Genomic DNA, 14064 nt, shown 5'->3' with positions numbered 1-14064 from the left:
AAAAAAAAAAAAAAAAAAAAACATTTTGTCGCGGAAGATTGTTGGGAGAGGAGTCTGCTTTTTATCTGGTAGGTAAAATCAATGAAGCTACCGAAAAGGCTACGAACTTAGAAATGGAAAGCAAAATGAAGAAATGACCTTAAATTTTAGTGTCCTGACTCCAAAACCAATTATTTGGGCTTCAGAAGTGAAAGAAATTATTTTAGTTATGAATAGTGGACAAATTAGTGCATTACCAAATCACGCACCTATTGCCACAGGTGTAGATATAGGTATTTTGAGAATATGCCTTACAGCTAATGATGGATGGTTAACGATGGCTCTAATGGGTAGTTTTGCTAGAATAGACGATATTGTGGTCACTAACTATTGATGAAGGAATTTATAGGTAAGAAATACTCTCAATTGGTAGAACAAAAAATAAAGTCATGAAAGCTACATGGCCTCGAATGTGTAATAAAAGACATATATAGATGTAATTTCAAATATATAATCCTTACTTGAGCATACTAGAGTTAATGTTTATGTCAATTTGTTCATCATTTTTCATGTTAATTCACCGAACATAGTTTTAAAATTGTCCTCCCATTCAGATGTTAATGTTAGAGGGAGATATTGAAAGAGATAGGAATAGATCATATTTTCTGACTCAATTACTTACTCAATTCGAATATTTACAGACGTATAAGCTAAAATGATAAATTATAGAAATTATAGATAAATTCAAATATAAAGACCATCTCTTAAAATCTTATTATTTGAATACTTTAAATCATATTTAATTACCATTTTTTTTTTCAACCATTGTGGATGGAGTGAGAATCTTTATTTAGTTTGTTTTAATCGAGGGAGAAAAACATGAATTATAATTGAAGTTACATGCGACAGGGAAGAAAAAAAAAAGGAAGAAAAGAAAAAAGCAGGACAAGAAATCAGTCCTTCAGATGGTAATCAAGAATTGCGTAGGTGGCCTGGAGAATTAGGATGAGGAAACCAAAAATAGCAGCGATTAAGGAGATGATGGTCCATGGGTTTTGAAAGTACTTGTGCTTCAGAGTCGCGCAGCGTTCATTCCAGGGCTTCTTGCAGTGCGCATTCAGCTTCTTGTGGACCAACATCATCTGCAAAGTACATATAAGTAGAAGAAGAAGAAAGAAAGAGAAGGAGAAGGGAGAGATAAGTTGTTGGATTATGAAAGTCCCACCTTCGCTAATCTAGAGAATGATTATGGATTTATAAGTGAGAAATACTAACTCCATCGATACGAGGCCTTTGTGGAGAGTGATGTTCATCTAACAGACTCAACCTCTAGTCCGCTTCTCCAGTTCCATGGGTAACAAATGTTGTTTCCCATGGTGGTATGGCCCAAATGACACCAACTGGGGATCGAACCCTTTGTTGAAAGCTTCGGGATGAGTTTGTCTCATGAAGAATGGTATCGTTTTCCGCTTCGCCCTGATTCCATGTCGACCAAGGCAGGAGAATTCAACACTAGTTGATGCAGACTGTCCTTCACCTTAATAACCAACTCATTCTCATCTCTAACGAGGCTGATGCTGATGGGCACCGATGGCTGTCTCTCCATTGCTTGCACCTTCATTCCCCAACCCTCATGGATATATATGCATAAACTTAACAACAGCCGCATTAATCTTTGGTTTTACTTTTGGTTCCATCAATAAAACTTGCATCAAGGGGTAATGAATATGATGAGTGTAATATAAACTCACTCATATCGACCTCTAGTGCTGGTTCTAGCAAAGCAACAACTTTGTAGTGGGAACAATTTTGCTTAATCCAAACACTCTTCTTCAAAACGATGGAAATAAATGGACTAAGGATATTTAGTATTAAACTATAATTTGCAAAAATCAAGTCGCCGCCGCCTCCCTTCTTGCCAAAATTGGCTTCTTTGTACCCACAAATTGCTTATAAAAGAGTGTGAACTTCTTGACATTGCTTATAAAAGGTGTAGACCATAAGTTAGATTGTATCCCTTAAATACTAACCTTGCTTTAAACTCTTTGTAAGGTTTATTTTTATAAGTCAAACTCACATAAAAACATTATCGAAAATACAAAGTCAGATATTATAATTATTTTTATAAGTCAAACCCACATAAAAACATTATCGAAAATACAAAGGAGTAATCAAGAAATGCGAAAGTGGTAGGTGGTGTGGACGAAGTTAGTATTATTTCTTTTTGTCCTCCTTGTATTATTTCTTTTTGTCCTTCTTGTAGTAATCAAGAAGTTGGTAGATGGCCTGGAGGATTAGGATGAGGAAACCAAAAATAGCAGCGGTTAAGGAGATGACGGTCCATGGGTTTTGAAAGTATTGGTGCTTCAGAGTTGCGCACCGTTCATTCCAGGGCTCCTTGCAGTAGTCATTCAGCATCTTGTGCACCGCCATCATGTGCCTGTTGGGACCCATAGCCACCCCTTTCCCCAGCCGACTGAACAACTCTGCCGCTTCTCTGTCATTCCCAAGCGCATTTGCCAACGTACCCTTGGAGGATAGCAGCGCCACATCTCTCTCGTCGTCTATCAAATTACTCATCAAGATCACGAAAGACGTGATGAGGGAAGGCGCTTCTTGGGCTGCACCCTCAACGTGGAGTTTCTCAAATGCCATCACGTTTAAGAAAGTGGACTCAGTGTTGTCGTCCACCATCAACATCGGCAGACTCAACACGCCTTCTACTTCATCGAAAATCACGTCCTTAAGGCTCTTCGTCTGGCTCATCTTGAATTTGATCCCCGCTTCATGAAGCTTTGTTGCGGGCGGAATGACTTGAAACTCCGCGCCTGAAAGCTCCCCCTTCTCCTCCTCCTTCCACTTCTCCTTCCACTTCCCCTCCTCACACCACTTCGTCCGGTCTATCGGAGGACACAATAATGAGGCCTTATACAAGTCCAAAATGTGCAAGAATTCATCGAGCAGATCTTTCTGGGAGATGCCCAACCAATTGCAAATCAGCTCCTGTGTGCATTTTTTAAGTATATAAGTGGAAGAATAAGAAGAAGAAGTAGAGAGATGATTAGAATTTAGAAGAAGAAGGAGAAGGGGGAGATGAAAGTTAAGTTGCCTGGAGTGGTCGCTCATCATCGCCTTCTGATATGAAGATAGGGCCTGCTATAGAATGCAGCTTATGCAGAAGCTTCAAGGGTAGCTGGTTCTCAAGCAGCAGCGTTTCCAGCCTTATATCCATCTTCATGTTAATTAGAGATGCAGGGCAGTCGCAGAACAATCGCAGCATGAAACACCCATCCACAATCATGAGCTTCAAGAACTTCCCGGGATCTTGCGTCCATTCTTCCTCAAGCCTATCGTATGATTCCAAGAGGTCATCCAAAATGGTGGACACCTCCCTCACAATGGCTTCAACGGGCAGTCCTCTGGTTTTAAGAGTGTTGAACGCTTTAGCCTTTTGCCGTTCCATGGGCGACAAATGTTTCTTCCCATGGTGGTATGGCCCAAATGACACCACCTGGGGATCGAAAGCTTTGTTGAAAGCTTCGGAGTGAGTTTGTCTCATGAAGAATGGTAGTTTGTAGATAGAATGTTTGTTGGTAGGAGAATCCAACCCAGGTTCATTCAGACACTCCATCACCTGAATAACCATGTCGTCAGGTTTATCCACATTGTCATCTCTAATAAGTTTGATGGACAGCGGTGGCTGTTTCTCCATTGCTGCTACCCAAATTTGCACCTTCATTCCTCAACCCTCATGGATATATACAACAACATAGAGGGGCAGCACCAATATTTGGTTTTGGTTGCATGAATAAAACTTGTCTTGACATCCAAGAATGTGTCTCGTTTCTTTTTTCTTTTGCTTTTCTTTTATCTTTAACATTATTCCAAACACTTTTTAAAATGATGGAGAGTTTTATCAGAACAGCACCACGTTAGGCCATATAGCACTCCAAACAACTCTCAATCGACCTTTTCAAATTAGTCATATTTCGGGAATTTATCTTGGAGGAGCTGCTTGTTAAGCAAATTTGATCATATCACCTAAAATACATCAAACGGGTAATGATATCCTAATGGTACAGTTCTTTGAGTCCCAACAAAGCAAAGCAAAAACTCGTTAAAAGTGAAAACGAAGTGGTTGGCTTGAATAGGAATAATGCTTTGTAGTGGGAACAATTTTACTTCATCCAAAGACTCTTCTTCAAAATGATGGACATAAATGTTACCATCTATCAAACCTTTTCTAAAACCCTATATATGTAAGTCATCAAAGCTTAACTTCAACCATAAGAGTTCGCAAAATCCTTGAGCAAAAGCTCGAAATTCTAATTCTAGAGTACACTTTTTAAACCTATACGTCATCCAAATTACCTCCAAAGTAGATCTTTTTTCCACTATCCAATAGTCACCTGTGGTGTAAGCTTCCCATGCAAGAAAATGATAAGATTTCCTTTTATATAACACAACACCCTGCAAGCTACTTGAAGGTGAAGCTCTCGTGGTTCATGCATGAATAGGCTACACTCAACTTTTGATGCATGAGTGTGAGCTACAAATATTAGCCTCTACCCTCTAGTACATTTCTCTACTGAGTCTCCCAAATGGATCCATTAGAATTGGTGCAAGTTTGGTTTTAAGAGTACTTTGCTCTGTCGTCTTAAAATCAGATTCACTCCAATGATAAAATGAATGGAAGAAGAAGAGAGAATCGAAGATGAAGATAGATGAAAACAATTCCAAGGTCCCAATTTGGGGAAGTCCAATTGGTTTTATTATACATGAAAAAAAAAAAAAAAACACAGAACCGAGGGCCTCATGCCTAGACCTAGTCTGCTCCATCCAACACCACAAAGGGAAGAGATCCAGAACCAGAAGGGCCCATTATATACACACACACACACACATTGGTGGGAATCAGAAGTAAAGAAATGAAGACATTCAAATGCTTACACACAAGGGGTTGTTCAACGCCGGGCAGGATCCACCCACTCCAGCAGTTTTGGGAGTGTCAGCATAAGGGGGCCTGAAACCAAAGGGCATACTATATACTAAATGACAATAATAATAGATATTGTAAACTTGAAGTGAGCTGGTAAAAGGGATCCCGTACTACGCAGTCTTGGTGTTGTCCTGGATGTGGGCCACCTTCCTAAGAATGGATTTGTTGATAAACTTGTCGGCGGAATTGATGACGGTGTCGGGCTCCTCCACCTCCGAGATGCTCTCCCTCTTCTTCTTGCTCACATTGACCACCGGGGAATGCAGCAGCTGCTGCTTCGCCGTGTGGGTTCCCATCATCAAAACAATCCCTACGAACCCCAACACAATGTAGACTGGGGCGTACTCACCCTTCATGTACTCGCTCCTACTCGGACTGCCCCTGTTTTCCACAATCAACCATTCATTAGCAAGCACTACATATTATAACTATTCAATAATAGTGGGTTTGCTTATTAACTTAGAAGACGTAGCAGCATTTTCAATGGTGGAAGCGGTGCTGGACGACGCTAACCGACGCTTCCCTTGGGTCCTAAGCATTGATTTCCACGCAGACTGCATGCATCACAATATCGTTATCAGCAGTAGTCAGATATTAATGAATAATGCTCCTACAAAAAGCAGGAGAAGAAAGAAGGGGTTGGAGCGGCGTGGCTCACGGTGGGAGAGGGTCTGAAAGCCATTTCTTTGGATCGTGAGCAGATGGGGATCGGATTGAACTCGTGTTTAAAAGGGTTAGTTGTTGACCAAGTTTATGGAAGGCCATGTGGAGGACGTACAACAGGGAATACCAACTCCTGATGCGCCTTGGCCGGACACGTTACCTCCATGCACACATTTTAGGACTTCTGGTTTTCACACACCAACTGTTCGCCTCATATTCCGCCCTCATTCTAATTTATAGCTACCGCACGTTTTCGTCCACATAACAACATAGAGGTCCGGAGTTTTTTTTTTTCTTCATAAATTTCAATGTAATGCCGTCCCTAAGTTCTTTGTTGTTCTGTTTTTGGTTAAATTATTATTTTAGTCCAACATAGGTTATTTCTTAGGTACTTCTTTTCAATGTTTGATATATATTTTTTTTTTCTTTTTGTCTAGTTGGGATCTTTTTGTCTTCTATTACCATATTTCACATCCAACCATGTAGAATACAAAACCAAGCTAAAAAGCTACTAAACATTGACATACTCCAAACAAGTCAGAATGCTTATACGATATCTACAACTAGTGTCCAGACACTAGCTATATTCTAGCAATTTAAATCAGAGGCAACGTCAAGAATCTGCCAAGAGTGTTGAGACACTTGTCCCAAGTACCCTATCCTCAAAACATGTCCATGCCTCAATTATTGAAGTTTCGACCACAGCATCTATGGTAGAGCATCTTATGGTTGAACACTACTTGAAATTCCTTGATTAACACACTTGGGTGGAGCATAGAGGCATTAATAGAAATCCATACATGAACATTCTTTGTGTACATTTTGAGAGAAAATTTGGGAGACTAAACGTTTATATGTTGTTAAAGTACCTTCAATTTTAGGAGAATGTCATTTGGACCAAGTCTAATGTAGTATGGTGACATTTTTTTCTAACCTTACTAGAAAAATATGTTGAGTTTCTATGTCTTTTGTCTATGAAACTTCCTATACTGATCATTCAGAGAATTTGGATGTTGTGTTCATGTGGCGGGAGGACACAAATTTGTTGCTCAACTACATGGAGGAAGAACGAATCGTATTGGACACTAAATTTTCAGGGTGTGTAATAATATGGCAAAAGCTGGGTGGGCTGGGTGATTTGAACTTCTCCATTCGCCATATTCAAAAGCATTATGGATAACCAAGGCCGAGGAAACAGAGGGCCAAACATTAGACCTCATCAGCAAAAATATGTCAGAATATAGTATCAAACATTCTCTGCGACACTCGTTCGATGGATGCTACTTAGTAGTACAAAAACAACAAGCACACCAGAAAAAGACGATAAGAACACTTGAAAATAAGGATCAAGGGGGGAACAAATAGACAACCACTCCCTGACATTGAGATAAAAACAAGAATTCCCGATGACTTTGAATTAAATATCTGATAAATAACAAATATCAATCTAATATTTCCAACACTAAAAGCATCAGAAAATAGGATCTAAGTTCATAACTCGTGGAATAATGGCAGCCAAATCAAAACAGTTCGATCAATTAAAGAAGTATTGGATAACACGCAATACAACTGATGTGTGAATTACTTCAAACAAAGTTTAGTTTCATTGAAAACATGAAAATTAACGTACTGCAACAACGGGGACAAAATGCTCCTCTTCTCAAGCAAAATTGAATAATCAACATGCAAAGCGTAGAAATCCCGAGACAAAGAAAAATTGTGCACAATTGCAATATCAAAATTCAAACCCATCCATCCTGATCCTACTAAATGCCAATTCTGGGGCCAAGGAATTAGTCACCCTTTCTTCTGAAGGAGCAGCCTTCTGTTAGCCTAGCGCGCCCTCCAGTTGGCTGGCACAAGACCGACTGGCAATTCCCACATACCACGACTGTCTGTGAATGACTGAATACAGTGGTTCTGTTATTCATTCAAAGAGTTATGTGCCATTACTCACTTAAGAACCCAACTTCAACAACTTGCAGAAAAAAGAAAGGTAACATAACCATAATACATGAGAAAAGATGAAAACTTACATGTTAAAGCAACCCTGGCACTTCACATCCTGCATATATAAATCACAAGACAGCTCGATCACCATTATCGGAGAAAAGATTAGATCAAACAAAGCAAAAAGAATTTAAACGAAAGAGCAAACCATGAAGAATGAGTTGGGCGACTGTACGAGACGCTTGAGCTTATGTTTTCTCTTCTCAAGTTCGGCCGGAGGATTGAGCAAATCAATATCGTTTTGAAGAACCTGAAAATAGCGTGAAAGAAAGTGAAAATTGTTGGATCCAAATTCAGTAGAGATAAAAAGGCATAATCGAAAGTAGCAGGAAGTTTACCATGTTGATCAGTAAGGAACTGTCTGGATCGCGAACCCTAGAATCCCAACGAGAGTTCGCGAAAGAATCAGGACGGTGCAATGAACGTTATAAAAAGGCGATAGAGCGCCGTCTAGTAAGAATATAAGGGAGCGGCTGGAAATTTTGAACCGTTGGATTTGGTTAGAAATAAATCTCAGCCATGAACGTTATAAAAAGTCTCTGAAGTGCCTAGGGCTACGCACGGCCATGAACCGAAGGGTATAACCGTCCATTCACAAATATGAAGTAAAATGTTCTTCCTCTCTATCAAAAGAAAATTATTATTTAGGTTAAAATTTTATTTTTGTCCTCGTCGTTTGGATTTACTTTAATTGGTTTATTCCCTAATTCACTATTAGAGGGATGAGATATAATCCTCATGCCCAAATTTTATTTTATTTCATTTTATTTTTAAAGAAAACCCTTTCAAGAATTGGATAGAAAAATTAATTGAGATAAACAAAAAAAAAAAAAGAAAGAAAGAAAGAAAACAAATTCACGAAATAAATTGAGACCCAAGAGAAAGATTTCTAAAGGAATGCTCGTATTACAATCACTCCCATGCAAATATACAAATGTTGAGAAGAGTCAATATATGATATTATACACCAATAAAAAAGAAAAAAAAAAAAACATGAACAGTTTGGGTTGTAGTAGCGTTATGTATAAACTCTGGACTAGTGACAAAGCTGCAGTAAGAAGTAAAAGCAGCTCGAGTGATAACATTTCTTCCTGGTGGGTGTCATTCAGATGTTCTAATCAACATTCTGACCAAGCTCTTGCTGCTCAAGCTTTGCAATCAACGCCTTCTTTTCGTCCTCTCCAAGATCATTGAACATGAAAACAGATTTGTCGCCAATATCATCCTGAAAGTAAATAACAAACAATAAAATGCACTACATATTCACGTCTTTATTTTCACTACAAAATAGGGTCTTCTGATTTAGAGAATCATCATTCGCTCAAACATTACCTTGATGGGCTGAGTGAACTTTCTTCCGGCAAATATCACAAACAGGGCCATCCATGAACCTAACAGACCAAGTTTGGCCCCATCGTCCATCAAACCACTCTGCATTTCAAACAAAGCCCCTCCAAACAGTTAGCGTACAGGCTCCTCCAAAGCTACAAAGACTTTAGGTCTATGGCTCAAAAAGATGCACATTCCTTCATCATAATAATGCAAGCAAGCAAACAGTACTACAAGGCAACAAGGTACCACGGTTGAAAACTTATCATACATGTTATACCATGCCACGCTTCTTGTTGAAGAGTCTAACTCATGAGTTTCCTTGTTTTCTTATCTACTTTTTTTTTAATATATATTTTCAAAAAATAACCAAGTTTTGAAAACTAAAAAAAAGTAGCTTTCACAAACTTATTTTTGGAATATGAATCCAAATGTTTTCTTAAAAAGGATAAAACTCAGAGTACAAAAATGATAAGAAAACAAGCACAAATTTTAAACAATAAATAAAAAAACAAGATCTTAATCATTCATCAATGAAGTTTCCAATTAGGAACTGCGAACCGAACCATACCAGGTGGCCTAGTAGTAGCGTTGGTATGACAAAGGTAAGAATTCCAGCCTCAAGCTTCCCATAGCAAAGACCTGCATAGAGGACAAACAGGTATTGGAAATTGAAACCGATACTAATCCTAAAGTAGGCGTGACAGATTGATATTATACTCTGAAATATGTCTCACTGCATTTCAGACATCATACACCACAGGCTATTTTTTGTATCTTTAAAATGACCAGGAGGGACAAAAATAAACCACGGGGAGACAGAATAGATAAATCAAATGACCCAATATCACAATAGAAACCTCTGCGTGTGATTAATAATTAAGTCCAACACCCAGCCCTCAATATCTTCTTTCTTCTTATTATTGCGAGCTTCATCAAGACTGCACTAGTGATCTATGAGACTTCACAAAAATACGAGCTTCGTAAACTTCAATGTCTTCTCCCTTATTATTAGCTTGCTTCATCATCAATACGACTTTAAAGACACATAGTAAGTCAAAGACCCACAAGATAATAGAAATACTCGATACCTTCTTTGAAGACAAGTCCAGTCAGTGCTGCAAAGAGAGGACCAATAAACCAGACAGCCGATGGGTTATCGACCACATACTGCACTAAGCTGTCCCCAGCTGGTTGTGCAAGATTTACGTAAGCTACCAAAGATCCAGCAACACCAAGCACCCAAAAAGCTTGAAGAGTGCGCTTAATTGCTGTTACATATATGTGAATCAAAACTAGGGATAAGCCTAATCCTCCTCCGCCCAAGGCATATAACAGATCAAGATTTTGCTTAAGTGTGTCACTCAATGAAGAGTTATCGGGTAAAAAAGCAACTGATGAAGCTATCACAAAAGAGGTAGCAGCTGTCACTAAGCCCGCTCTATATAAAATTACCTGCCACAGTAAGCAAATTATCACTGAAATATTTGAGACTGTCTAACATCTTGTCATAGACTGTCTACGCAGGTTTAACCGCATGAGACTGTCTTCACCAATGAGTTATTGTGCGAGTACACATCAAATCCTAAATTACTAGTAAATGAATGCTGCTATCAGGTTTAAGCACTATGACACATAATTATTTAGCCAGGCACCATGATGATCTTGTTGAGGATGGTTGGGAGAGAGTTCCACGTTAGCTAATTAAAGGGATGATGATGAATTTATAAGTAAGGAATACATCTATATTGGTATGAAGCCTTTTGGGGAAACCAAAAGCAAAATCATGAGAACATATGCTCAAAGTGGACAACATCATATAATTGTGGAGGTTTGTGGTTCCTAACATGGTATCAGAGTCATGCCCTTACTTAGCTCAGTCAATAGAATCATCAAGTGTGGAACAACTACCTGACCCATCCTTGGACGTAACTTACAAGTTCTTAACAATTCAGGCCAAATTTGAAGTAAATGGGCAGTTAAGGTGGGGAGATGAACAGTAACAAACCATAATACACACGAATATTGGAGCTAATACACATAATCAGTTACAGGGCAACCGCAAACCCCAAATTGTAGGAGACAACAATAGGATTAAAAGAAAAGAAGAGAAAGAGCAAGTGAAAGGAACCTCTCTAACGTCGGAAGGATCAACGGTCCAAGGACCATAAATTCCCCGATAGACAGTGGAAGTAGGCGAGGATTGGCCAGCAGCCTTGCACTTGAGAGCTGATAACTTAGATGGTGAAGGGAAAGCAACTGGGGAAGGAAGCAGCAACTTGGTTTTAATATCAGCTGAATAATCAAGAGAAAGAAGGTTGGAGGGAGAAAGAATGGAGGCACATAAACATCCACACGCCATTTCGGACTCTCTCCGCCACAAAATCTGGCGCTCGTCTCCGTTTCCGTCGCACCAGGAAATGTTTTCTTAAAGACCCAGGGCATTCATCGCTAATGAGAACAGAACGTACACGATCATGATTGTGGGCCGGGCCGGATTTCATTAAATACTGATAATGGGCCGACAATTAGTGAGGGACATTTTAGTTTCAAAGCCCAATTCAAAAATGTTTCGCGGGAAAACTAAGATAGTAGTTAGTTACAACTTAGAGGGGTTTGGATATATTAATTTTAATTCAATAAATGGGCAAGCATTTATTATGGATAGAGCATCATGCAATGCAATAAAAGAATAATAGTGAATTACTAGTAATTTTGATACGTTAATGGTGAAACTTAAATTTAGAAATAGAGTAAATGGTGAAAGTTTAATGTGTTTAGTGTAGGAGTATTTGGGCGTGGTGTGTTTAGAAATGATGGCGACAGTTGGGTGCGTGGGAGACGAAACTTGCAAGGGAATAATAAAAGTAAAGAAAATAGAAAAGGGAGGCAAAGCCGCAAAAGTTGACGTGGAAAAAGGCGAAAGTAGCAGAGCACCGTACGAGTGTAACTAGTGAGCATCACTAAAACAAACAAACAAACAAAATGAAATCCATCTGAGATCACCCTTTTGTGGAAGATGGAACTCGGTTTGTCCGGAGCACTAAGGGTAAAGGTAGTGCTTCCGCATGCGTAATGTTTAGACTCATTCTCATCCATCATATCATATTTGCATAAATCCTTTGTATGCTCTTATCTCTTCACTTCGTATAATATCAAACCAAACCCTCCTTTGTGTGCCGCCGTCGATTCCCCCATTTTCTTTCGGTGCCTTTTCATGGAACCATCATTTTTTTGTGTTCCTTACTTTTTCCGCATGTCCCATCATTTCCAATAATTCCATGGAGCAATATACGATAATAATAATCTCTTCTACTTTGTGACGGACACGATGGGCTCCTAATACTTGTAGACATATATCGGCCAACTTTTTTATTTACTCCTCTATTCCAATATTTCATTTGGGAATGAGTTGAGAGTTATATGGTTTGTAAATTATCATGAGCTAGGAAAATCATGAAAATAGGGGATGGATATATATATAAAATCTCATACGTGGTAGTAGTTGTGAGTACAAAAACTCATATAAATGTCAACTAACAATCAACATTGGTTTGATTGGTTGAGCCACCGGGGCCGAGATCTTGATCTTGATCTTGTTCTTGTTCTTGGTGTTGGGACGAGGAAGAAGAAGAATAAAAAGGGTATTGGTGGGGTTGGTTGAGAAGAGTGGAGGAGTAATAAGGGAAGTCGGCGTCCGTGCTGGAGAGGAGTTGGGCGTACTGGTGAAGTCCGGGGAAGGCTTCTTCGTGCGACGGAGGAAGTGAAGGGGCTGGCGGGGTCGGGGCTAGAGGAGCGGAAGAAGCACCAGCCCCACCGGCGGGGAGAAAGGCAAAGTGAGGAGGGTTGGGTTGAAGGCGTTCAGGAAAATTAAGCTTGGCCTTGTTGCCTTTAAACCTCAGAGCGGCGTTGTCATAGGCAATGGCAGCAGCCTCGGCAGTGTCGAAGGTGCCAAGCCAAACTCTAGCCGCTTTGTTGGGGTCACGAATCTCCGCTGCCCATTTTCCCCATGGCCTTTGTCTTACGCCTCTATAATGCCGCTTCCTCCCACTTTCTGACATTACACACATATATACAAATATGTGAATGGGTGCATGTGCAAGAGCTAGCGGCGCTATATATGCAAATATATATATATATATATATATATAGTTTTATATTATATCAAAGGCATGGACATATCTCCTCCTTACATTTTTATAATAATAATTAAAGACATGCACACACATGACATGGACGTATCTCTTTCCTAGATCTCCCCCATGTTCTTCATTTTCTTTGGCTTTGGAAAAAAAAATAAAAAATAAAAAAAAAAAGTCGGTGCCCGTGACCAAATTCTGTAACGTAACATGCATCGATCCAACTACCCTTATTGACCACAATGTTTGATGATGTGTTTAGTATATGTGTTTGTGAGGAAAAAAATAAAAGAGAATTGAAAATTGAGGAAAATTGAGGAAAATTGAGGAAAATGAAAGTTTGGTGAAAAGCGTAAAGAGAATAGGAAGGGTTGAATTGAATGGTGTGAAGGAAAACGAGGAAAAGGGATGGATGATGATATGATATGCCAAACCAAACAAACACCAATTTTATTGCTTTCTTTTTGGGTGCTTTCCATTCTCCACCACATACCACAAAGAGAAGTTGTTTACGCAAAGTGAGATAGATAATAGATAGATAGATAGATGCATTGAAGTTTATGAATATATTTGAAGCATATGTGTACCTCAAAAACCCCAAATCATTTTGATAAGTAAGGTGAAGAGAAAGTACCTTGATTCTGAGACAAATTAGAAGAACCCAAATCATTTTGATCTCTTTCTTCTTCCTCCGCCGGTGCTTCCCACGGAAGTGGGCGCTTTCCATGTCGCCGATCCACCTTTCTTCTCTAAATTACTAATTACAAAACCCTCGTCTCTCTCCTCCCTTCGTCTTCTTCTTCTTCTTCTTCTTCTTCTTCTTCTTCTTCTTCTTTCAATTTTGGATACAAACTCAACACAACAGAACAAACTTGGAAGAGGGAAAGATGATGAGGAAGATGAAGGGCATATATAATACACACACACACACCCCCCCCCCCCCCC

The 14064-nt window shown here is 39.3% G+C and overlaps 5 protein-coding genes across 6 annotated transcripts in view; all 5 read right to left on the bottom strand.

Annotated features, from left to right (window-relative positions):
* Positions 1-2068: 2068 nt before the first annotated feature.
* LOC111461034 (UPF0481 protein At3g47200-like) lies at positions 2069-7038 on the bottom strand. Of its 2 annotated transcripts, XM_023104463.1 has the most exons (6): positions 5637-7038; positions 5438-5532; positions 5090-5359; positions 3089-5002; positions 2863-2982; positions 2069-2826 (listed from the first exon to the last, which is right to left on the bottom strand). In XM_023104463.1, exons 4-6 carry the CDS (start codon positions 3716-3718, stop codon positions 2218-2220), a joined length of 1359 nt encoding a protein of 452 aa, XP_022960231.1. In that variant the 5' UTR covers positions 3719-5002; positions 5090-5359; positions 5438-5532; positions 5637-7038; the 3' UTR covers positions 2069-2217. The 2 variants fall into 2 exon arrangements, with proteins under 2 accessions (XP_022960231.1, XP_022960232.1); XM_023104464.1 differs by lacking the exon at positions 5637-7038 and having other exon boundaries at positions 5438-5630.
* Positions 5089-5807, bottom strand: LOC111461134. Its single transcript, XM_023104629.1, has 3 exons — positions 5802-5807; positions 5438-5532; positions 5089-5359 (listed from the first exon to the last, which is right to left on the bottom strand). The coding sequence occupies exons 1-3, from the start codon at positions 5805-5807 to the stop codon at positions 5089-5091; spliced, it is 372 nt and encodes a 123-aa protein (XP_022960397.1).
* A 173-nt stretch (positions 7039-7211) lies between the features above and the next one.
* LOC111461035 (40S ribosomal protein S27-2-like) lies at positions 7212-8096 on the bottom strand. Its single transcript, XM_023104465.1, has 4 exons — positions 7990-8096; positions 7800-7901; positions 7678-7706; positions 7212-7561 (listed from the first exon to the last, which is right to left on the bottom strand). Exons 1-4 carry the CDS (start codon positions 7990-7992, stop codon positions 7435-7437), a joined length of 261 nt encoding a protein of 86 aa, XP_022960233.1. The 5' UTR covers positions 7993-8096; the 3' UTR covers positions 7212-7434.
* Positions 8097-8534: 438 nt separating this feature from the next.
* LOC111460706 lies at positions 8535-11428 on the bottom strand. The gene is made up of 5 exons (XM_023103954.1): positions 11112-11428; positions 10072-10435; positions 9552-9622; positions 8984-9082; positions 8535-8876 (listed from the first exon to the last, which is right to left on the bottom strand). Exons 1-5 carry the CDS (start codon positions 11340-11342, stop codon positions 8766-8768), a joined length of 876 nt encoding a protein of 291 aa, XP_022959722.1. The 5' UTR covers positions 11343-11428; the 3' UTR covers positions 8535-8765.
* A 1006-nt stretch (positions 11429-12434) lies between these two features.
* The window catches only part of LOC111461133 (ethylene-responsive transcription factor ERF113-like), a 2850-nt gene continuing 1220 nt past the window's right edge, over positions 12435-14064 (bottom strand). The window contains exons 2-3 of the mRNA XM_023104628.1: positions 13754-13868; positions 12435-13034 (exon numbers count right to left, since the gene is read on the bottom strand). Of these exons, the coding sequence (XP_022960396.1) occupies positions 12517-13034; positions 13754-13868 (633 nt within the window). The 3' untranslated portion in view covers positions 12435-12516. The remainder of the gene's footprint in view (positions 13035-13753; positions 13869-14064) is intronic.

Source organism: Cucurbita moschata, unplaced genomic scaffold, assembly GCF_002738365.1.
Source record: "Cucurbita moschata cultivar Rifu unplaced genomic scaffold, Cmos_1.0 Cmo_Scf00024, whole genome shotgun sequence".
Lineage (NCBI taxonomy): Eukaryota > Viridiplantae > Streptophyta > Magnoliopsida > Cucurbitales > Cucurbitaceae > Cucurbita > Cucurbita moschata.
This window is presented reverse-complemented; position numbering and strand designations above follow the sequence as displayed.

Excerpts from the sequence above, each read along its gene's own strand:
- LOC111461034 (XM_023104463.1), bottom strand. The coding sequence starts at position 3,718 with ATGAAGGTGCAAATTTGGGTAGCAGCAATGGAGAAACAGCCACCGCTG. Across the intron at positions 2,983-3,088 it reads ATGATGAGCGACCACTCCAG|GAGCTGATTTGCAATTGGTT; the intron begins GCAACTTAACTT and ends AAATGCACACAG. Across the intron at positions 2,827-2,862 it reads TAGACCGGACGAAGTGGTGT|GAGAAGGGGGAGCTTTCAGG; the intron begins GAGGAGGGGAAG and ends TGGAAGGAGGAG.
- LOC111461134 (XM_023104629.1), bottom strand. Across the intron at positions 5,360-5,437 it reads AATGCTGCTACGTCTTCTAA|GGGCAGTCCGAGTAGGAGCG; the intron begins GTTAATAAGCAA and ends TGTGGAAAACAG.
- LOC111461035 (XM_023104465.1), bottom strand. Across the intron at positions 7,707-7,799 it reads CGCCCAACTCATTCTTCATG|GATGTGAAGTGCCAGGGTTG; the intron begins GTTTGCTCTTTC and ends TTATATATGCAG. Across the intron at positions 7,562-7,677 it reads TGCCAGGGTTGCTTTAACAT|AACCACTGTATTCAGTCATT; the intron begins GTAAGTTTTCAT and ends AATGAATAACAG.
- LOC111460706 (XM_023103954.1), bottom strand. The coding sequence starts at position 11,342 with ATGGCGTGTGGATGTTTATGTGCCTCCATTCTTTCTCCCTCCAACCTT. Across the intron at positions 10,436-11,111 it reads ATCCTTCCGACGTTAGAGAG|GTAATTTTATATAGAGCGGG; the intron begins GTTCCTTTCACT and ends TTACTGTGGCAG. Across the intron at positions 9,083-9,551 it reads CGCTACTACTAGGCCACCTG|AGTGGTTTGATGGACGATGG; the intron begins GTATGGTTCGGT and ends TTTGAAATGCAG.